The sequence below is a fragment of the Tenrec ecaudatus genome, chromosome X (assembly GCF_050624435.1).
Source record: "Tenrec ecaudatus isolate mTenEca1 chromosome X, mTenEca1.hap1, whole genome shotgun sequence".
NCBI lineage: Eukaryota > Metazoa > Chordata > Mammalia > Afrosoricida > Tenrecidae > Tenrec > Tenrec ecaudatus.
This window is the reverse complement of record NC_134548.1, coordinates 57,029,746-57,051,977: the sequence shown is the minus strand read 5'-3', so window position 1 is coordinate 57,051,977 and position 22,232 is coordinate 57,029,746. Positions and strand designations below refer to the sequence as shown.

The 22,232-nt window shown below is 44.5% G+C and overlaps 1 protein-coding gene across 1 annotated transcript; it reads right to left on the bottom strand.

Annotated features, from left to right (window-relative positions):
- Positions 1–264: 264 nt before the first annotated feature.
- Positions 265–856, bottom strand: LOC142434342 (diphosphoinositol polyphosphate phosphohydrolase 3-alpha). The gene has a single exon (XM_075539057.1). The coding sequence runs from the start codon at positions 854–856 to the stop codon at positions 362–364; it is 495 nt and encodes a 164-aa protein (XP_075395172.1). The 3' UTR covers positions 265–361.
- Positions 857–22,232: the final 21,376 nt, after the last annotated feature.

Genomic DNA, 22,232 nt, shown 5'->3' with positions numbered 1-22,232 from the left:
CGAGAGTGGTACAAAATATGCACATACATAGCCACACAGATACGCTTATTGGCAGCGGTGGGGGTGGGGGTACGGGGAACAACTGAAACAGTACTGATAGTTCTCAGTAGGAAAGATTGAGCAGTTAAGGCACCTTTAAAAACACACAACGAAAATCACTAGGCTTCCATTCACTACGAAGGGATTCTCAGTGCATCTGAAAACCTTGCCTGGCAACTGCAAGCATGATTCAGATGTTTGCCAAGGAAACAAAAGAAGCCTCCCTCCTCCCTTTAAGTGCGCACATGGCATCCGAGGTGCTCCGGGCAGGACTGAGTTTCAGGTGGGCGGACAATCGGGAGTCTAGGCAGAAGCGTACATACTAGGGATGGCTGTCCGGCAGCGAGGAGGCCGTGGAGAGGCCATTGCTCTGGGAACCGGCCAGCTTGAGTTTCTCCAGGTACTCGGCATGCACGGGCTTGTGGCACTGGAGAACGCGGATGGCCTCTTCGATTTGGAACCACTGCCGCTTCCTCCCGATGCTGACGGAGTCTTCCCACTCTTCCAGCAGCTCGGTGACGGTCAGCACGAACACGTACGTTCGGTGCTTGGGCTCCTGGTTCTGCTCGAAGACGCCCAGCAGCCGCCCCAACTTCCCCTTGACCCCCGCCTCCTCGTACACCTCGCGCACGGCCGCCCCGCCGGGCTCCTCCTCCGGCTCCAAGCCGCCGCCCGGCACGATCCAGCGGTCTGGGTACCGACTGCTGCTCACCAGCAGCACCTCGTCCTCGCGCTCGCTCCGGAAGCACAGGCACGCCGCCCGCTTCTTGAAGCCCTCGGGGTCGTAGGTGCGCGTCTGGTTGGGCTTACACTTCATCGTGAGGCCGGCTCCTGCCGCCGCGGCCGCTGCGCTGCGCCGCCCGCCAGCCGAGGCGCCGCGCGGAGACGGGCGCTGGCACTGGAGGCGAGCCCGGGGGCGCGGGGGGCAGAGGCGCCCGGGCGGGCGGCCGGCCGGCGCCGGGGAGCGCAGAGAGAGACCAGGCCGGGCGGCCGCGGAGGCCGGCTTCTCGGTCCCGGGCCGAGCCAGCACGCGCGGCCACCGCGGAGGACACGCGCATCCCAGAGCCCAGGCACCTGAGCGCAGCGTCGCGCCGCCGCCGCCGCCGCGTCCCAGGGGCTCAGCGCTCGCTCTCGCCTCGCGTCTCGGGGCCGCGGCTGCTGCGCGCGCGCCCGCCCGCCCGCCTTGCGCCGCCCCGGGCTCGGGTTGTGTGAGGTGAGGCGCATTCACGTGCGCGTCCGCGTTCCCCTTCGCGGGCGTGTTCCCGGGCGGGGGTCTCGGCTCCTGCAGCGCGCCTCAAGTCCACTGCCTGCGCAGGCGCTCTGGGAATCTCCTGAACATGGCTGCGTGCACACACGCAGCTAAACCTGCCTGCGGGGCCGCCGAACCCAACCTGCCTCCTCCCTCTCCCCGCCAGGTTGGGCCAAAGAATGGGGCACCATCATGGTGCACCAAACAAGGACATCCTCCCTGCAGCCCATAACGCTGCATTGCACTGACTCATCGCTGAAGACCCTGGTTTTGTCAGAATGAAAATGTCACCTATTCTTTGCTGAATCACGTTACACAGTTTTATTTCTCAGCGGATTCTTAACCTTGTCGGACATCTTAGCAAAGCCCCTAACTAAGCAGGTTTTGTTGTTTTAAAATTGCAGTTTACATGTCATCTCTCCTCTGTTCCCTGGCACCAGTAAACTCTTACTTCTTTCTGCCCCTTTCCTGTTGATGGATGTGTACCTAACAACTGGATAATCACCGAGGCAGTGTTTTATGAAATCCCAGGAATCTCCCCCTCCCCCGCCCTCCCCCACCTTTTTAATCGTTCACATTGATGAGAACTGATTGGAGTTCTGGAAAATCTGCCGATGGAAATCCCTTCGTCTTGGACTTTTTTGTTGAAGCTGCTGTTTAATCTTAGGGCATGGTCGTCCATCGACTGTCCTCTGGCCTCTTGGTGTGGTCATCGTGTCCGTGAAGTTTAGCGCTCTAGCTGTCACCCCCAGAGAAACGAGCAGCTCCAAACCCCTCTGGTTTGTTAGGGTCCAGAGATAACTGCATTGGTGCTCACAATAGCGAAGCGAGGCACGGCACAGTTGTATTAAAGCATAGAGTTACTTCAAAGGAAATGGAGTGAGTACTTCTCATGATTGAGAAGGACACCTTACGCATAGATAGGAGTGAAGCGGGTACCTCTGGAGAGGTGAGAAGGGACTTTGTCTAGGGGAACTCTTCCAGTTTTCTAAAAGGCACTTTCAAGGGAGGGGGACTTTCCATTCTGCAGATGATCACACAACTTTTTTAGAAGTTACTCAGTTTGAGTCTCATACACCGTTTCTTTCTGCTTTATCTAGCCTGCAGCTCTGGGCCAGTATGTCCTAGAATTGTCTTTGAGTATAGTCCTGTGTCAAGATTTTCACTAGACTTCAATGTTAAGGTGCTTGCCAAGTCAGTTCTTACAGTCTTTTGTTCATAACTTGTTTCACAGGGTCCTTTTTTCATTTCCAAAGCAGGTAGGGCAAAAGCCCCCATTCTTCCCCTGTCATTCACTTTGAAAAGAGCGGGACCCCAAATTCCTTTGGGGAAGTGGGCAAAGAGCGATCTGACTACTTTTGAATGTCAGCAGGGTTGCCATGAGTCTGTTCTCTTTCTGATCCTATACTTTATCCCTTTTCCTACTGGGGCAAAAGAACCATCAAACATTGGACTCGTCTTCTTCAAGGAAGGTAACTGTAGCCTGATGGGCACTTCATAAAGAATTGATTGATATCCACTTATAATCATCATCTTTATATAGAAACATTGAAGCCTGGAGACATAAACTTTATAGGGTGTTAGGTACAAGCTAAACAATTGGTAGTAGGATTATCAAAAGCAAGGATCCTAAGAGGCTATGAGCCAGTTCAGGAAATGGAACTAGAATGTAGGGATTCATGGAGCCTGTTTCTACCAAGCTAAAGAACAGAGACAGCTCTATTACAAAAGGTTTTGCTCAGATACCAGTGATCTGAGAAAGTGGTAGGGAAGATATTAATAAGCCACTATAACAACTCATCTCAAGCTACTAAGTATAGAAAAGAGAAGGGGGTGAAAATGACGTGGGGCTGAGGTCACCTTTAATGTAGGAGCAGAGTTGAGTTGCCCCCTGAAGTTTTCGAAGATCTCTGTGTTTATTCTTTCTGCTAATTGCACTCCCTAGAATTCAGATGCCATCTTTTTTGTTTTTTAAATCATTTTATGGGGGCTCACACAACTCTTATGGCAATCCACACATACATCAATTGTGTAAAGCACACTTATACATTCGTTGGCCCCATCCTTCTCAAAACTCTCGCTCCCTACTTGGGCTCCTGGAATCAGCTCCTCATTTTTCTTCCCCCTGTCTCCCTCCCCCCTTCCCCACTAACCCTTGATAATTTATAAATTATTATTCTGTCATATCTTGCACTCCCGGTGTCTCCCTTCACCCTCTTTTCTGTTGCCCATCCCCCAGGGAGGAGGTTATATGAAGATCCTTGTAATCGGTTCCCCCTTTCTAAGCCACCCTTCCCTCCTGGTATTGCCACTCTCACCACTGGTCTTGAGGGGCTAATATGTCCTGGATCCCCTGTGTTTCCAGTTCCCACCTGTACTGCTGTGCATCCTTTAGTCTAACCAGGTTTGTAAGGTAGAATTGGGATCATGATAGTGGTGGTGGTGGGGGGGGGGAGGAAGCGTTTAAGAACTAGAGGAAGGTTGTGAGTTTCATTATTGCTACACTGAACCCTGAGTGATTCATCTCCTCCCAACTACCCTTCTTCAAGTGATGTCCAGTTGTCTACAGATGGGCATTGGGTCCCCATCACACACTCCCCTCATTTACGATGATCTGATACCCCCCCCTTAGTTCTTGATACCTGGTCCCCTAGACCCTTCGTGATCACACTTGCTGGTGTGCTTCTTCCATATGGGGTGTGTTGCTTCTGGGCTAAATGGCCTCTTGTTTATTTTCAAGCCTTTAAGACCCCAGACTATATCTCTTGATAGGTGGGCACCATCAACCTTCTTCACCACACTTATGTACACATTCACCTTCAGCATTTATATGGGGAAGGTGATCATCCAATGATGGTTTTTGTTCTTTGATGTCTGCTACCTGATCCCTTCAACACCTCGTGATCACACAGGCTTGTGTGCTTCTTCCCTGTGGGCTTTGTTGCTTCCGAGCTAGATGGCTGCTTGTTTGCCTTCAAGCATTTAAGAACCCAGATGCTATATCTTTTCGTAGCCGGGTACCATCAGCTTTCTTCACCATGTTTGCTTATGCACACATTTGTCTTCAGCGATCATGTCGGGAAGGTGGGTATCACAGAATGACCATTTAGCTAAGCAAAGTGCTCTTGTATTAAGGGAAAGCACGTGTGGAGGCCCAATGTCCACATGCTACCCTACTACAAAATCTATAAATATATGCACATAGGTCTATTTCCCCCATAATCATAAATATATTTGCATATGTACATGTCTGTATTTAGGCTTCGCTGTATGCCCTTTTCCTCCTACTTTCCTCTATTTCCTTATGCTTTCCTCCTGTCCCACTATCATGCTCAGCCTTCATTTTGGTTTCAGTAATTCCCTTTGGTTACATTGCTCTTGGTCACTCGCTACCAGTCCTCCCATCCCCTCCCTGCCACTGGTTTTGATCCACTCGTTGTTCCCTTGTCCTTGGGTTGGCCAACACCTCCTCCCTTCTCCCACCTCCCACTCTACAATGTCCCCCATGGGACCATTGGTCCATTGTTTTCTTCTCCACATTGTTTATCCAATCTATCTTATCTAGATAGACCTGCAGAGATAATAATATACGCATAAAATTGCAGATGGCCTTGACAGCACCAAAGTGGCACATAAGAACATGGTGACAATGGCAGCAACACTGACAAAGTAACAAACAAAAAAGCCACTGACATACAAAATCTAAATGAAGAGAAAAAATAAAAAAATTTAACAAGAAAGAAAGAAATGCCTGTTGATAGTTCAAGATCTGCTTGTTAACCTTTAGGAGTGGTTTCCCGATGAGTCTGATTGGGTGCCATTCCCTGGCCCCAAAGTTCATCCTTGATACTCCCTTGGGACCTTCTTGCTCTGCTCCCCCGGCCGCTCTATTGCACGCCCCCCCAGTATTTTGCCTCAGCGTGTTGGGGTCAGCTCGGTCACGCATTCCACACTGTGTCTCCGGTGCTGACCTGTGGAAGGCCATGGGTCAATACAAGATGTCTCATGTAGCAGTGGGGCCTGCCATATGGTCCTCTCTGTGCATTAGCTGCTCCAAGCCGGGCGGGCTATCGTCCTCTGAACTTGGTGGGCCCTGATGTGCTCCACTCCATTCCTCCCCCTTCATTTGTTTCAGCTTCTTTCTGGGTATGGTAGTTCAGGTCCTTTCCCTCACCAGACGATCTATTTTCATTTTCTGTGGCACTCCATTCCATGGTGTGGGTTGGGCTGATTCTGGTTGGGGCCGGGTGTATGCACCAGTCCTTTTGTGGATTCCTCTGAGCATTACGTTACCCTACTAGTTTGGTGCGTCATGGTGGGGTCTGTATGCACATTACAGTTCTGTTGGAACACAACCAATACTCTCCCCTAAGTGGATTAGTGCCCTGGACCCCCCATGTCATCAACTTAGTTTCTCCCCACCCCGATTCTCCCTCCTCCTGACCCCTTCCCCTTCTTTCTGTTTGACTCTCATGTACCTCCCGGGGTGTGGTCTGCCTTCCCCCCAACTATCTATGCTTCCACCCATTTATTGCGAGATAAGTGTTTATTCCTCTATTCCTGCCATGCTGATAGTACTTATCTTAGGGGACTCACATTATACCTATCATTTTGAGATTGGCTTACCTCACTTAACATGATTTCTTCTAGCTCTCCCATGAAACGACTCGTTTCACGTTATCATCCATGCTTTTCAGTGCTGCATACTACTCCATTGTGTATGTGCCAGAGTACTAATCCACTCATCTATCGGAAACTTAGGCTGTTTCCAAGTCTTTGCAATTGTGCTGCAATAAACATTGGAGTGCAGATGACTGGTCGTGTTTTATTTATTACCTCCACTGGGTATATGCCTAGTAGAGGGATGACTGAGTCATAAGGTGGATCATTTTCCATTTTCTTTCAGTATCTCCAGATTGCTTTCCACAGTGGCTATCCAAATCTACACGACCGCCAGCAGTGGAAGAGAGTTCCTGCTTCACCACAGCCCCTCCAACACTTGTTGCTCTCTGATTTTTTTATTTGGGCTAGCCTCAGGGGTTTATGGTGGTATCTCATGGTTGTTTTAATTTGCATTTCCGTTGTGGCTAATGACCAGGAACACTTTCTCATAAGCTTGTTGGCCATATGAGTCTCCTCCCTAGTGACAGTTCTTTTGCCCACTTCCTTAGGGGGTTAACTGTTTTCCTCTTTTAGTAGGTCACGAGGATGTTATAGATTTTAGTAATAAGCCCTTTGTCCGATGCATCATTACTAAAAATCCTCTCCCAGTCTGTGGGTTGTCTTATCACCCTCTTGGTGAAGTCTTTCAAGGTGCACAGGTATTTTATTCTTATTAAATCCCATTTGTCGATTTCCAGTTCGCCTGTGTGTCCACCCTTCCCTATTGCTGTGAGCCTATGAGTTCCCTGGGCCAGTGCTCTGAGGTTTGTCCCAATTCCCTCCTTGATGGTCCTGATGGTTTGGGGTTTAACTTCTAGGTCTGTGATCCACCTTGAGTTTATTTCTTGTGCATGGGGTGAGGTAAACGTCTTGTTTCATTTTTCTACATGTGGATAACCATTGTTTGCAGCACCACTTGTTACAAAGGGCATCCGCTTCCCATTTGAAGGTTTGGGGACCCTTGTTGAAGATCAGTTGTCTATATGCTGATGGTTTTACTCCTGGGCTTTCTATTCTTTTCCACTGGTCTGATTGTCTGTCATTGTGTCAGTACCATGCTGTTTTGACCACTATAGCTGTGAAATAGGCATACAAATCAGATAAGGCATGTCCTCCAACTTCGTCCTTTTTCTTGTGGAGTTCTCTGTTAATTCTGGGTTTCTTCCCTCTCAATATGAACTTGGTAATACGTTTTTCCTATTCTTTGAAGAAGGTTGATGGTATTTGAAGCGGTATAGCATTGAACTTGTAAAGTGCTTTAGGTAGGATTGTCATCTTTTCTATGTTAAGCCTTCCAGTCCATGAGCAGGGGATGTTCTTCCATTTGTGGAGGTCATTTTTGGTTTCCTGTAGTAGAGGCTTATAGTTTTCCTTGTATAGGTCTTTAGTTTTTCAAAAAATATATATATTCCTAGGTATTTCAGCTTGGTTTTAGCTACTGTGAAGGGTACTTCCTTCTTAATCCCCTCTTCCATGGTCATGTCTGATGTGTATAGAATAACTACTGACTTCTATTGATCTTGTATTCTGCCACGCTTCCATAGTCTTTTTATTGCTTTAAGTACTCCTGTTGTGGAGCTTTTGGGGTTTTCAGTGTACAGGATCATGTCGTCTGCAAATAGCGATAGTTTCACCTCCTCCACCCCATTTGGGTCCCTTTGATGTCCTTCCGCTGTCTTATGTTGTCAGCCAGAACCTCCAAAACGATACTGAATAGAAGTGGGGACAGGGGGCATCCTTGTCTTGTACCCCTTTTCAGTGGGATTATTTATGTCTTTTCTTCATTAACTATGATGTTGGCCTTTGGCCTTTCATAGATAGCTTGCATCAGCTTGAGGGACTTACCTTCTAATCCTATCTTCACGAGTGTCTTAATTCGGAATGGGTGTTGGATGTTTTCAAATGCTCTTTCTTCCTCTATGGATATTATAAGATGGTTTTTATCCTTTTCCTTCTCGATGTTCTGTATAATATTGATGGATTTTCAGATGTTAAACCATCTCTGCATCGCTGGGATGAATCCTATCTGGTCGTGGTGGGTGATACGTTGTATATACTCTTGTATTCTATTGGCCAATATTTTGTTAAGGATTTTTGCAACTAACGTTCATTAGAGATATCAGTCTGTAATTCTCTGTACCTATGGGGTCTTTGCCCTGTTTGGGTTTCAAAGTTATGCTGGCTTCATAGAATAAATTTGGGAGTTTGCCATACTCTTCTATGCTATGGGATACTTTGTGGAGGATGGTGTTAACTCTTCCTTGAATGCTTGGGAGAATACTGCTGTGCAGTCATCTGTCCCAGGGGATTTTTTTTTCTTTATAGGTTTTTGATGACCCTCTGTATTTCTTCTTTCACTGTGGGTTTGTTGAGGTTCTTGACCTCTGTCTAAGATAATCTAGGGAGAGACAGTTTTTCCATGTGTTCCAAGTTTCTGAATTCACTAGATAATAGACCTTCATAGTACTTTATGAATATCCTTTTACTCTCATTGGGGTCTGTTCTTATTGCCCCTGTTTCATCCCTCATCCTGGCTATTGCTATTTGCCCCTTTCTATCCTTGTAAACTATGCCAACGGTGTGTCCCTTTTGTCTCTTTTTATGGTTTGGACCTTGAGATCCGCTTTGTTGGAGATTAAGACACCCACCACCGCTTTCTCTGAGTTACCATTTTATTGGTATACTTTCTGCCAGCTTTTTATTCTTAGCAAATTTTTGTCTGTGTGCTTAAGATGTGTCTCTTACAGGCAACAGATTGATGGATTGTGTTTTCTGAGCCAGTCCTCCAGCCTTTTTCTTTTGATTTACGAATTGAGTCCATTGGATTTCAGAGTTATTATCACTATCTGTGGATTCATAGTTGTCATACCCTGTCTTGCATTTTGGGTGTTTACTATCTCCCTCCATATCAGTGTGCTGTGTTTGAGTAGAGAGTTTCTATCTTTTTTTTTTCCCTCTAAGACCCTGTTGTCCTGATAATTGTTGCTGGCATGTTGGCTTATAGATAGAGATGGGCTACCTGGTGGTCTCCAGTTTGTTCTTGGTGGAGGTTGATCCTCTGGCCATAGTGAGTCAGCCAGTATTTTCCTCAGGGTTGGGTGTCTTGCAGCATGATCCTTGAGTCTTTCCTTGTCCTGGAAGACCCTTATCTCGCCATCTATCTTAATGGATAATTTGACAGGGTAAAGGATTCTGGGGGAGGTGTTTTATTCTTTCAGCTTTTGGAAGATGTTGCTACACTGTCTCATCTCTTCATGGTATCTGCTGATAGTCTGAGCATACTGTTACCTGCGCTCCTTTGTATGTGGCTGTCTTCCTTTCTCTTGCTGCTCTTAAAATTTTGTTTCCTCGAAGTTGGATATTTTTACTATTATATGTCTTCGCGTGTTCTTCTTGGGGTCTCGTCTAGATGGCATCCTTTCTGCTTCCAGTATGAGTGCCTGGTTTCACTCGTTAGAGTGGGAAAGTTTTCTTCCAGAAATTCCTTTGCTATCTTGGCTGTTGACTTGCGTGTTGTGTTGTGCTCCGGTAAACCAATTATTTGAATATTATTCCTCTTCGTAGAATCTGTCATTGATCTCAGGTTATCCTCTGCTTCTTTAATTTTCCTATCTGACTGTCTTTCCCGCTTGCTTAGGTCTGTTTGTGTGTCGTTGAGATCACTGATACGGTTCTCTGACTCCTCTAGCCTTATTGTAAATTCTGTGACCTTGTGTGTGGCTTCTGCTACCTCCTCTGTTAGCTCCTGTAGTTACCTTTGGTGTGTGGACTTCATCCCCTCTATTGTGAACTTCATCTCCTCTATCATTGCATCCTTATTCTTGGTTGCTTCCTTCAGCTCCTGTATTACTGCAAACAGACTTCTGAAGATTTCCTTCTGTGACAGATCTTTATCTGATTCTTCTATGAGAGACATTAGCTCTGGTACTGTTTTTTGTCTCTCTGTTTTTTTTTTGTTAGGAGTGATGTAGTCTGTTGATTTTTCCTTGATCCTTTCATAGGCCCCATGTTTCTGGAAGACCAAGGGGCCCTTACCTGTGTTAGTGTTAAGGATGCTTTCAGACAGCTGCCTATGACCTACTATAGAGAGGGGTCAGACTGACATGTAGGCAGAGTTCCCCGATGGCGTAGTGGCCAGCAGTGGTGAGAAATTTTAGTGACTCGAGTGGGAGCTGGAGTCTCAGTGAGTTCCCCTAGGCTGCTTTGACCTAGTCTGTCAGGGAACTCTTAGTAACCCTTTTTTTTGTTTAATTGAAAATTTTTAATTAAATAAATTAGAGAATAATTTATAGAATAGAGAAAAAGAAGAAGTTATGAAAGAGCAAAGAAGTAATAATAATAGTTAAATAGGAAAAAGAAAAGGGAGAGAAGGAAAACCTGTAAAATAGGGGCAGATAAGATGTAATAGTAATACTGAAAAATGAGGAAGAAAAAAGAATGAAAAAAGGAGAGAGAACACAGAAAGTAAAAAAAAAATGAAAGAAAGAAAAAACAGCACAAGAAAAAAATATATATAAAATTTCCCTCTCCTTTTCCCTCCAAGTTTGAGTGATGTCTAAAAGAAGGTGGCAGTGGGCGAGGCCTTGCTGCCTTGGAACATGGTGCTGATTTGGGGCTCCGGAGTCGGGCTATGTAAGGGGAAAGTGCTCTTCAGATCAGCATATACTCCTCAGGTCTCTGCAGGCCTGTAGAGTTAAGCTGCTGGGCAGAGGCTGCACTGGTGGGAGACGCACCACAGCAGCAAGCCTCCTGAACTGGTTGGAAAGTGCTGGGGCCACAATGGGTGCTGAGGGAGACGCCAGCCTCAGCACCCTCCTCCTCTGCCATCAGGATATGGCTGGGGCCGCAGTGCCCACTTCCTATGCCAGCTGAAAAGAGCTGGGGCTGGCTCAGAAGCTGACGCTGGGGACCCCAGAGTGCACCGCAGTTGTGTGAGCCGGCCAGAGCAGACAGCTCTGGTGCGACCGTTAAGAGGCGTCCTAGGCTCTCTGGCAGGCGGGATGCTTATCCCTTGAGCCGTGGGCCCTGTGAGCTGCGCAGGTCCGAGCGGATCAGACAGCTGAGGCTCCTGCGTGAAGCAGACGGCAATAGTGCCAGCCTTTTGCACTGAGAGGACATGCAGAGGCAGGGCAGGCTTCGTGCTCAGAGCTACCGGCTACTGGAAACCTCACAGTGGCCGGGAGCGGACAAAGCCGGCTGCGGTGGGAATGCAAAGCCTCGACACTTGCCCTCCCAGTGGACAGGAGCGCTCCCTGTTCTGCCTGGCACTGTGAATGTGGCGCCCGCCCGCCACACTAAGAGAAATGCACCTACCTTGGTGGGCAGGCTTCATGCTCCAGGTTGTGGAAACAGAGATCTGCGGTGATGCTGGCCAGCCTGAAATGGCTACAGGGGAAACGCAGTGTAGTAGGTAGAAGCAGGATGGGCTCCGGCCACGGCTCACGCCTGCAGAAAGTGCACAGCGCAGCTTCCGGGGCTGGGAATGAAGCGGGAGCTAAGCTGATGGGGCCTGGTGGGCAGGCAAAGAGGGGTGCCGGTGAAGAGGTCCCAGGCAGCAATGGGGGAGGGGAGGATGGTCCCCCGTGGAGGTCGCCTAGGCAGCCACAGGTAGATTGCAGGTCAGTTTCCTGGGCCTTGTGTGAATGGAGGGAGGGACGCGGGCCCAAGGGCAGATCGCTGCCACTTGGGGAGAGAGGAACTGCAGGGGAGGAAATCTTCTCTCTTACTGGGGCCCCACGAGTGGGCAGCTGCTCTAGGGGTCCTGCCACCACTGCAGCTGTCTCGGCAGAGCAGACAAGGAACTCTGGGTGCGGGCTCCTGGTCTGGGGTAGAGTGGGACTATAGCTGGTCACGGCCGCGGTGGCAGTGACCTGATGACAGGAGATGTCCCAAGAATGTGATCCTGGATCACCTAGGCCCCAGCTTAGGACAAATGCGTGGGGTGGGGGTGGGGTGCTGTCCCAGGGGGATATTTCACCCACCAGAATCCTTCCACTTGGCTATCTGGACACCAAACCTGCCTTGTTCAAAAGAGTTCTCAGAGTATGTGGCTCACCTGGTCGGCCATCTTTCCCCCTCTCTCAGATGCCATCTTTAAGGTCTAGACATATTGGCTTCATTCTGTTTCTGAGAGAACAACGTCAAGGCTCTTTATGAGTCATTGTAAACTGTATGGCCAATTTATTTCTTCCATTCCTCTCGGTCAATTTTAAGAAAAGACAGGTACGGCAGTTAGTGAGGATCAATCCGTACAGACTTTCATATTTCTTATACTTTCCTTATAATGAACTCATTCATTTCTCCTTTCTCATCAACTTCTTTTCAAACAACTTTCTGTACACCTTCAAGTTTCTTTATCATCTTTCATAATCTGGCACAACCAGACACTTTATTATAAGACAGAACTAGTTCTTTTCTACAAAACTTTTCCCCTGAATATTTGTGACTTACTCTGACCTTCTACAACTTACTGTATCCATCTAAATTCTTTTCTCTTGCTAGGTTTTACATTACAAGGTATGCAGTCACTGAATATGAAAATTCTATAACTTTTAATTAAATGCCAGCAAAGGGTTAAGTTGCTTCTAGAGGTAATTCTTTCTTACCTTTCTGGCAAATAAGCACCAAGTTCCAAGACTAAAGCTGCCACTTATGGAGGGAAGGGGAAAAGGCAGATGCTTCCGTCAACTACAGGGATTAAATCCATGCAACCTTTCTGCTCAAGTTTTTGCTTTGTAAAGAAGAGTTGTAACCTTTAGGTAGATTCACATGAGAAAGTACCTTTCTGTTAAGTATTGACATTGTCCGGAGCTTGAACTGGCTTTACTTGGGATAGATGCACTCACAGTTGAATTCCATGGGGATAAATAACAACACTTGTTTAGGATGTCTCCATATAGGTATTAACTGCTTAGTGAACTTGGGGTTGCTTCCTGGACATAGTGTCATAAGCATTGCTGCGCTTCTACAGGTTTATAATGTTTTAGAAAATAGCTTACCTCAGTCATGTCTCTTAATGCTTATGCGGACAATGGGCCTGCTATACATGAACTCAAATGCTGATGCTTCTGAGATGGACTGAGGGGAGTGTTAGCTCTTACAAGAGCAATAGAAAGAGGTATGGAGGTCATCTGGACTCTTATTTTAAATTTAAAAAATCTTCCTAAAAGTGGAGCAGGGGCTCAGGAATAATTAAAAGTGATTTGAGAAAAAAGAGCCTTTCCAAGTGCAGGGCAGAGGGGAGGTAAGAAACCACTTAGTTGGCAGCATGTGAATGCCAATACCATGGAGATAGTAAGAAGTCAAAAGACCACCAAAAGATTTTAGTTCTAAATGTGCAGCCCTCCTGTCCAACAAAAAGCAGATGGACTTATTGCCAACATCCACATATACCCATAGCTCCTCAAGTGTGATGTCAACCATGTTGTCAGAAAGAGGTAGGGGGTCATGGCTCCATCAGTCAACAGGATGTGTTGCCACCAAGACCTACTTGGGGCACTCAGGAGCTCAGTGTCCTGAAGTCCCACATTGGAAACTGGCAGAGGGAGGCTTCCCTCTCTCGCCTGTGTTTCTGGGAGGATCTCCTTTATGACCCTCACACTTGATATGGCCAGGCTTTCACAGCCTTAACAGACCACTCAGGGTCGGGGTCATACGGAGACATAGAGCTGGCTGATATTAGTCGCAAAAGAAGCGCCAGTAATTTTGGCCTTTTTATGGTCCTTCTTTCCCTCCAAATTCTGGTTATTGTACACTAAGGTTGCTGCTGTTGGGAGCTCATTATCATTTTACATAGTTTTCTATGGATGTTTGCTGTAGGTTGATTAATAAAATAGGTATTTAGAAAAACTTTGCCATCAAATGTTTTGGGATCTATATTGGTAAATCTCTGAATTGCCTCTACTACACAGTTTCTGAAAACTGCTGGGCTCTCATCTTTGCTTTGGATGACTTCAGCAAATTTGGAATAATTCAAAGGTTTAATCTGAATGCCTTTTATTCCTTCTATGAGGCAGGTTTGCAGGTAACCTCTTTAGCTGGAGTTTCACTTGAATTTTTATTTCTGCTAAAGAGATGACACACATACAAAGAGAAGCCAAGTGCTGCAGCTTGCTCTCCAAGGTCGCCCCTGTGGCTGCTGCTTTGTTCCGGCCTTGGTAATCATCCGTTCTTGGGCTTAGCTCTGGCACTATGCCTCAAAGGGGAGGAGCAGTCTATTGGAAGATGTTTCTCAGGGGATTTGACAGTTAAGGGACTTATGCAACAAGTTTTCCTTAAACTCTCTATGAAGCAATATAGCTTGCACATACGGCATTTCACTCCAATTGTCCTCATTTAAACAAAATAAATCTAATGCCTCAGAAACTCAAGTTTACAGAAAGGCCAAGTGGAGTTACAAAAGAAAGTCATCTTCCACATCAGGCTATCTAAAGATAATTCTGGTCTTTTTTAGGGTTCCAGCAGGCATCCCCAAAGTCAGGCACTGATGTATTCTGACCAATTTCTGTTAAATGTAACAATCAGAAGGGAATGAAAACCTCTGGCCTTAGTGTCCCAACAAGATTCTACTACACACTGCAACTTTTAGGGTACATAGGGGCATCCCTTTAGTAGCCTCTGGCAGGAGCAGCTGGGTATAAACCATTTACCCCTTCGCCAAAGCCAGTACCCTCAAATTAGGGCAAAATTTGAGGTTGCATCTAAAAGTTTTTTTTCTCAGCTTCTTCGAAACACTCTACGATAAAAATGTTAAATATAAATAAAAATTCTCCAGCCTGACAAAGGCTTAACAAACCCCTGACTGCGAGTTCCTTTCCCCGGGATTTCCGCAATTGATGGCCTAATTCTGCTGACCTTTGATGACAATCTGCTTTGTTTTATGCATGTTATGTTTATTTACCTTTTAACCTGCAAAGTTGATATTTAAAAAAAAGTAATCCTCCACTACTCACTGGGACACATTTCACATGCATGTAGATAACATTCCTGTTAATAATCTTCCACTCAATGTTCTTTCTTCCTGAAAAACACAGGCATTCAGTGATGATAGCTTCCATGTAAAGTTCTAGGACACTTAATAACAAAGTACAGAGAATCTGCTGTCAAACCAGCAGAGATAAAATGTTTATTTCTGCTTTGTTTTCCTGAGTTTCGTAGGAGCAGGTAGACTGGAATGTGGCACCTGCCATTAGAAGCATTGCTGTGGAACTTGGGCGTCCTGCTGAGTGAGAGAGGTGTGGAATTTGTGATGCGCTCTTAAATGGGGTACCATCTCAAGAAAGAGGAGCCCGACAGAAATAGCTGTAAACTGGGATCGAAAGGGTGAAGGCCTTTCCAGAGCGCAGCAATTGTGAGGATGGCTGAAGACCAGGCAGTGTTCCCTTCTGTTGCACATAAGGGTTTCAATGAGTCACAATACTCACAGCTGGTCACAGAGACTTTCAGAGTTTTTTCATGAGAATCAGCACCAGGGGGGTGATTTTGGTAGTAGTCAATGAGAAAAAAAGAAAATGGTGTTTTCAAAAGCACCTGAGTTAAAATGTAAGTCTAGCTCTCTCAGTACCTATGCTACCTAAATTTGACCCTAATATTTATTTCTTGCCCACTCACCCATTACACTGGGATTTAATTACCCTCCTTTGTTTTCTTAGAAAGAGCCTTGATGGTATAAGGGCTTGCACATTGGGCTGCTAACTGCCAGGGTCAGCTGTTCAAACCCATCAGCAGCTCTATAGGAGAAAAATGAAATCTACTCCTCCCTAAAGATTTTTCAGCCTTTGCAACCCTAGAGATCTGTGTCTCTCTGTGCTATAGGCTTTCTATGAGTCGGAATCCACTCAATAGCCGTGCTTTGGGGATTAGTTTCTGTTCCTCGTGGAGAGCACATGTGTGCAAGATAGAACTGCTCTACAGAGCATAAGGCAGTGACTTTTCCGAAGCAGATTGCCAGATCTGTCTTCCAGGGTACCTCTGGATGGGTGTGAACTGCCAACTCTTTGGCCAGTAGTCAAGCACTTAACTGTTTGTGCCACCCAGTGACTCTCAACTCAACAGCAATGACAACAACTTCGTCTTCCCAGGCTCCCTTAACTTTAATTCTGTCATAGCTCTAATCACAGTTGCTCTGCAGTGATTCATTGTGAGGAATCTGAGGGCTGATCCTCAGTCTGAAACATATACCTTTCCCCTCTGAGTCAGCACAAGCCTGAGACATAGTGTCCAGCTTAGTTCAAAATATAGTTATTGAAGGAAAAATCCTGACACAAGGATCATACAGAACTCAAACTCACTGTAATTTAGCTAATTCTGACTCACAGCAGCTCCACAGGACAAGATAGAACTGTCCCAGTAGGTTCCCCAAACGGTAACTCTTTAAGGGAATAGAAAGCCTAATTTTTCTCCTGTAGAGAGGCTGCTGGTTTCAAACTGCTACCATTGAGTAGGCCAACACACAACCCACTATTATTGTAACTGTTAATAGTTTGTTAGCAATAATATATGAAAAATGAGTGAACGTATGGCAGATCCATACATATGTTTTCACTCTAAACAGGGGAACTATGTATGTCTTCTGAATCAAATTCTATATACTACCAATTTATTTACTAGATTATGCAACTTAGACACTATGTTAGGCCAGGCTGACTAGAGGAACAAATCCAGAGACACTCATGTGTGTAAGAGAGAACTTTATATCAAGAAGTAATTATGCATCAATAAAATATCCCAGCCCAGCCCAGTACAGATCAAGTCTTTAAGTTCAATATTAGTCCTTAAGTCCAATATTGGCCCATTAATTCCTTTTCAGACTCACGCAGGACATGCAATGATGCAAAATGCAGGAAGATCATAGGCCAGTGGGTACAATGTCTTGTGGATCCAGTGGCTGTGGAAATATCTCAGTGCTGGCGCATGTCTCCATGTGGCTCCTGCAGCTCTCAGAGAGAAAAAGGTGAAGCAAGCAGAGAGAGAGAAAATTCCCCGAATCCTTATGAGAAGGCCATGCCCACAAGGAGGCATTATTAGGCTGTGATCTGACTGGCAGGTAAGACCCCGCCCCTTAACTTTTAATACTTTCAAGTTGACATGAGATTATGTAACTACCACAGACACTATATATTTCCTTCAACCACAGATATGACTTTATAGCGACTTACATTAGATAATTAATTCACTAAGAGCTTCTCAAATGTAAAGGTTTTGAAACCTCAAGTATTCTGCCATTTTTCCTGTTTCTTTGTTTAATTGATGGGTCATTAAATGAATATAATACTGCTAATTTGTGCATAATCAAAAGATGTGCACAGAATCAATGATGTGGGCTTGATGAGCAATGGAATTGTCACAAGACCTAGTGAGTTCTTCCATATTTATAGGGATGCAAAACTTTCTTGATTTCTCTTACTTTTTTGGTCACTACTTCTGCTTTCCTGAGGGCTGTGTTCCTCATTTTAACTGATATTATTTGGAGTATATATATGCTTGAGTGGGAGTGTGTCTGGAGTGTGTGTCTCTGTGTTGGTATGTATGGATGCTATATGTGGGTGTATATGGAATATGTATTGTGTATGGGGTTATGAAATGTGTTTATGCTATTCGAGCTTCTAATTCAAATAACTCTTACATGTTTATTTATCTGAGTAAAATGTTATATACTTGCAAAGACCTAGAAGGTCCTGGCTCCTCTTTGCCTTTACCTCCACCATTTCCATTCGGTCAGTCATCTACAGTTGCACTTGACTCTTCAGTTTTCAGATTATGTCAGGCAGGATCCTGTCTCAAGGTGTGGCTCTAGGTATTCCCTTTGCCTAGAATGTTCCTCAGCCATACCTGTGTGACCAGTTTCCTCACTTTCTTCAAATCTTTTCTGTTTCCACCTTCTCAATAAGGTCTGCACATACAACTGTATTGGAATCCAGATGGTATTTACCTATTGCGCTGCTAACCACAAGGCTAGCAATTCAAATCCATCAGCTGCTTTCTACCCCTATAAGGAGTTACAGTCTTAGAAACTCATAGGGGCAATTCTATCCTGTCCTATAATGTCACTATGAGTTGTAATCAACAAGTTAAAAGGGATCAATAATATCTGGGATCAATAACAACAACTCATTGCTATCTAGTTGATTCTGACTCATAGCAACCCTAATAGGACAGAGTAGGCTTCCCCTGTGGGTTTTCAAGACTATTAATCTTTATGGGAATAGATAGCCTTGCTTTTCTCCCACGGAGTGGCTGATAGTTTTGAACTGCTGATGTTGTAGTTAGCAGTCCAATGCATAACACACTATGCCATCAGAACTCCCTGGTGAGGGGGGAGGGGGAGATGAGTAAAAATGTAGCAATATATAATGCAGCTGTATTTTGTGCACTTCCTACAATAGAATACTGATTTTTTGTCTCTATAGTAGTGATTACACGTTGTGCTGCTAACCACAAGGTTAGCAGTTCAAAACCACCAGAGGTTTTGTGGGAGAAAGAGGGTTTTCTACTCCCTTAAAGAGTTGCTATCTCAGGAGTTTACAGGGACAGTTCTACGCTGTTGTATAGAGTTGCTCACTCTACACACTCATTGCCATCAAGTTGATTCCAACTCATTGTGACATTATAGGACAGGATAGAACTGACCTGAGGGTTTCCAAGACAGCAACTCTTTATGGGAATAAAAAGCCTTATCTTTCTTCTGTTTAGCAGCTAGTGTTTAACCCTCTGCCACCAGGTTGCTATGAATCAGAACTGGCTCAATGGCAGTCAGTTGGGTTTTTAAATATTAGCAAAAGGAATAATAACTATTTGAAATCTGCTTGTGTTAGGTATTTTATTAATCTTACTAACAATTTTCACAAAAACCTGTTATTTTCATTATTAAAAAGCCACATATGAGAAACTAAGACTCATGAAAGTATATAATTTGCTCCTTATATGCAGCGAGCAAGTAACAGAATTTGAATTTAAAAGGTCTCTAACAATCCACTGTCAGTACAGATAAGCATATCCCTAAATTATAAATCTTTTTTTTCAAAATGGACTAAAAATCCTTATATCCTTTAAAATCACAAATTAAATTAAAAATAACTCCCTAACATTCTGTTTGTAGTTTTACTTACGCCAAATTAATATTTTAATCATGACAAATTTCCTTTTGCTTTAAATTATTGAGCTTTTAATATAGTTGAACTTTAAGATATGAAAAGGCATATATGACTAAATTCTAGGAAATTTTAACTGAAGACACATTGTTTGTTAGAAATTATGTTATGCAGTGTGAAGAGATATATGGAGAAATTAATCATATTTGTAGTCCTATAACACCTACTAGCTTCTATAAGGGTGCTATGGAATGAATTGTTTCCCCTTTGCCTGTGGTTGTAATCTTATCTGTAAATGGGCCATCTTTTTATGTTGTTGAGGCAGAATTGGTGTAGAGTGTATCTTGAGTTAGTCAACAAAACCCACATGGAAGAAACACACCAGGCTATCCCAACACGATCACTGAAGACAAAGCGGATGCATAAGCAAATGTGGTAAAGAAAGCTGATGGTACCGGCTATCAAAAGATATAGAGTCTGGGGTCCTATAGGCTGGAAGATAAACAAGTGGCCATCTAACTGAGAAACAACAAAGTCCACATGGAAGAAGCACACCAGCCTGTGTGATCACAAGGTGCCAAAGGGATCAGTTATCAGGCATCAAATACAACAAAAAAAAATCCCCCCCAAACCCCACTCATAGCATTGTGAATGAGAGGGAATGCAGAGTGGTGATCCAGGGTCCATCTGTGGGAAATTGGACATCCCCTTGCAGAAAGGTCATGGGGAGCAAACGAGCCAGTCAGGGTGCAGTGTGGCAACGATGAAACATACAATTTTCCTCTAGTTTTTGAAAGCTTCCTCCTCCCCACTATCATGATCCCAATTTTACCTTACAAATCCAGCTGGACCAGAGGATGTTCACTGGCACAGGTAGGAACTAGAAACAGGGAATCCAGGACAGATGAACCCTTCAGGATCAGTGGTAAGCATGGCAATTCTGGGAGGGTGGAGAGAAGATGAGGGAGAAAGGGGGAACAGATTACAAGGATCTACATATAACCTCTCTCTGGGGGACAGACAGTGGAGAAGTGAGTGAAGGGAGATGCCAGACGGTGTAAGATATGACAAAATAATAATAATTTATAAATGATCAAGTGTTCATGAAGGGGAAGTGGGGAGGGAGGGGAAAATGAGGAGCTGATACCAAAGGCTCAAGTAGAAAGCAAATGTTTTGAGAATGATGAGGCAAACAAATGTACAAATGTGCTTGACACAATGATATATGTATGGATTATGATAAGAGTTGTATGAGCCCCCAATAAAATTATTTTTCAAAGAAAGATTAAACAAGGGCAGAGACAGAGGAAGACACATTGCAAGCCACAGGAAGATCTCCAGGAGCAGAAGCACACACACACACACACACACACACACACACACACACACACACACACAGAACTTTCCCAGAGAATGAGCACCCTAAACTTGGACATCTTGACTCCTAAACTGTGAGAAAATAAATTTTGGTTTGTTAAAGCCACCCACATGTGATATTTCTCTTTTACCAACACTAGTAGAATTTTACCAACACTCTTGCTACCAAGAGTGAAGTGCTGTTCTAACAGATGGCTACAATGTAGAAGTGGTTTTGGAATTGAGTAGTGGGTAGAGGCTGGAAGAGTCATAAAATTCTTAGGAAAAATCATCTATATTACGTAGATTAAATTGGTGGTAGAATTATAAACATCAAAACCAGGGATCAAGAGTTTGATCCATGGGGATCAAACCAGAAGGAAGGGGGGAGTGGGGAGAGAGGGGGAAATGAAGAGCAGATACCAAGGGCTCAAGAAGAAAGCAAATGTTTTGAGAATGATGATGGCAACAAATATACAAATGTGCTTGGCACAATGGATGGATGTATGGATTATGATAAGAGTTGTATGAGCCCCCAGTAGAATGATTTTAAAAAGCAAACTAACAGGGGTCAAAAGGAAGTGTGGAGAGCTGTAGAGAAAGTCTCTATTGTTTTGTTGTTAGGTGCCATACAGTCAGTTCTGACTTATAGAGACTCTATGTCCAACGTCATGAAAGATTGCCCAGTCCTGTGGTATCCTTAGGATTGTTCTTATGTTTGAGTCCATTGTTGCAGCCACTGAGTCAATCCTTTTGGTCAAAGGTCTTCCTCTTTTGGGCTGTCACACTACTTTACCAAGCATGATGTCCTTATTCAGATACTGCTCTCTCCTGACAACATGTGCAAAGTACGTAAAAAGATATTTGCTGTTAAGGAACATTCTGGTTTTACTCCATGAAGACAGATTTGTTTATTTTAGCAGTCCACGGATTTTCATCAGCAAGTGCTTCAGGTGCTCCTCACTTTCCGCAAGTAAGTTGTGTCATTTTTGTATCCTAAGCTGTTAATAAGCCTTCCTCTAATCCTGATGCCACTTTCTTCTTCATATAATCCAGATTTTCTGATTATTTGCTCAGCATACAGATTAAATAAGTATGGTGAAAGGATACAATCCTGAAACACACCTTTCCTGATTTTAAAACATGCAGTATGCCCTTTTTCTGTTCACACAGATGCCTCTTGATCCATACACAGGTTCCACATGAGCCCAATGAAGTGCTCTGGAATTCCCATTCTTTCCAAGGCTATCCATTGTTTGTTATGGTTCACACAGCTGAATGTCTTTGCAGACTCAGTAAAAGACAAGTGAACATTTAAAAAAAAACACGAATGACAGAAGACCTGATAGTCTGTGAGAGGACATCAAGATCATCATTCATAACTCATCATTCATTAAAAATACAGGAAAGAAGATATCACGAAAGTGGATGTCAGAAGAGACTCGGAAACTTGCTCTAATCATAGAGTAGCTAAAGCAAATGGAAGAAGGGATGAAGTCAAGGAGCTAAATAGAAAATTTCAAAGAGAAAGCTACGAAGACAAAGCCAAATATGGCAAAATGAACAAAGACCTAGAATTAGAAAACCAAAAGGGAAGAACAGGGTCAGCATATCTGAAATGGAAAGAAATCCAGGGGAAAAAATTCAAACCTCCAATTGCAATTTTGAAAGATTGTATAGGGAATATATTGAATGATGCAGGAAGCATCAAGTGAAGATGGTACAGAGTCACTGTACCAAAAAGAACTAGTAGATAGTCCATCCTTTCAGACGATAGCATATGAGCAAGATCTAATGGTGCTGAAGGAAAAAGTTCAAACTTCACTACTATAGTTTAT

Excerpts from the sequence above, each read along its gene's own strand:
- LOC142434342 (XM_075539057.1), bottom strand. The coding sequence starts at position 856 with ATGAAGTGTAAGCCCAACCAGACGCGCACCTACGACCCCGAGGGCTTC.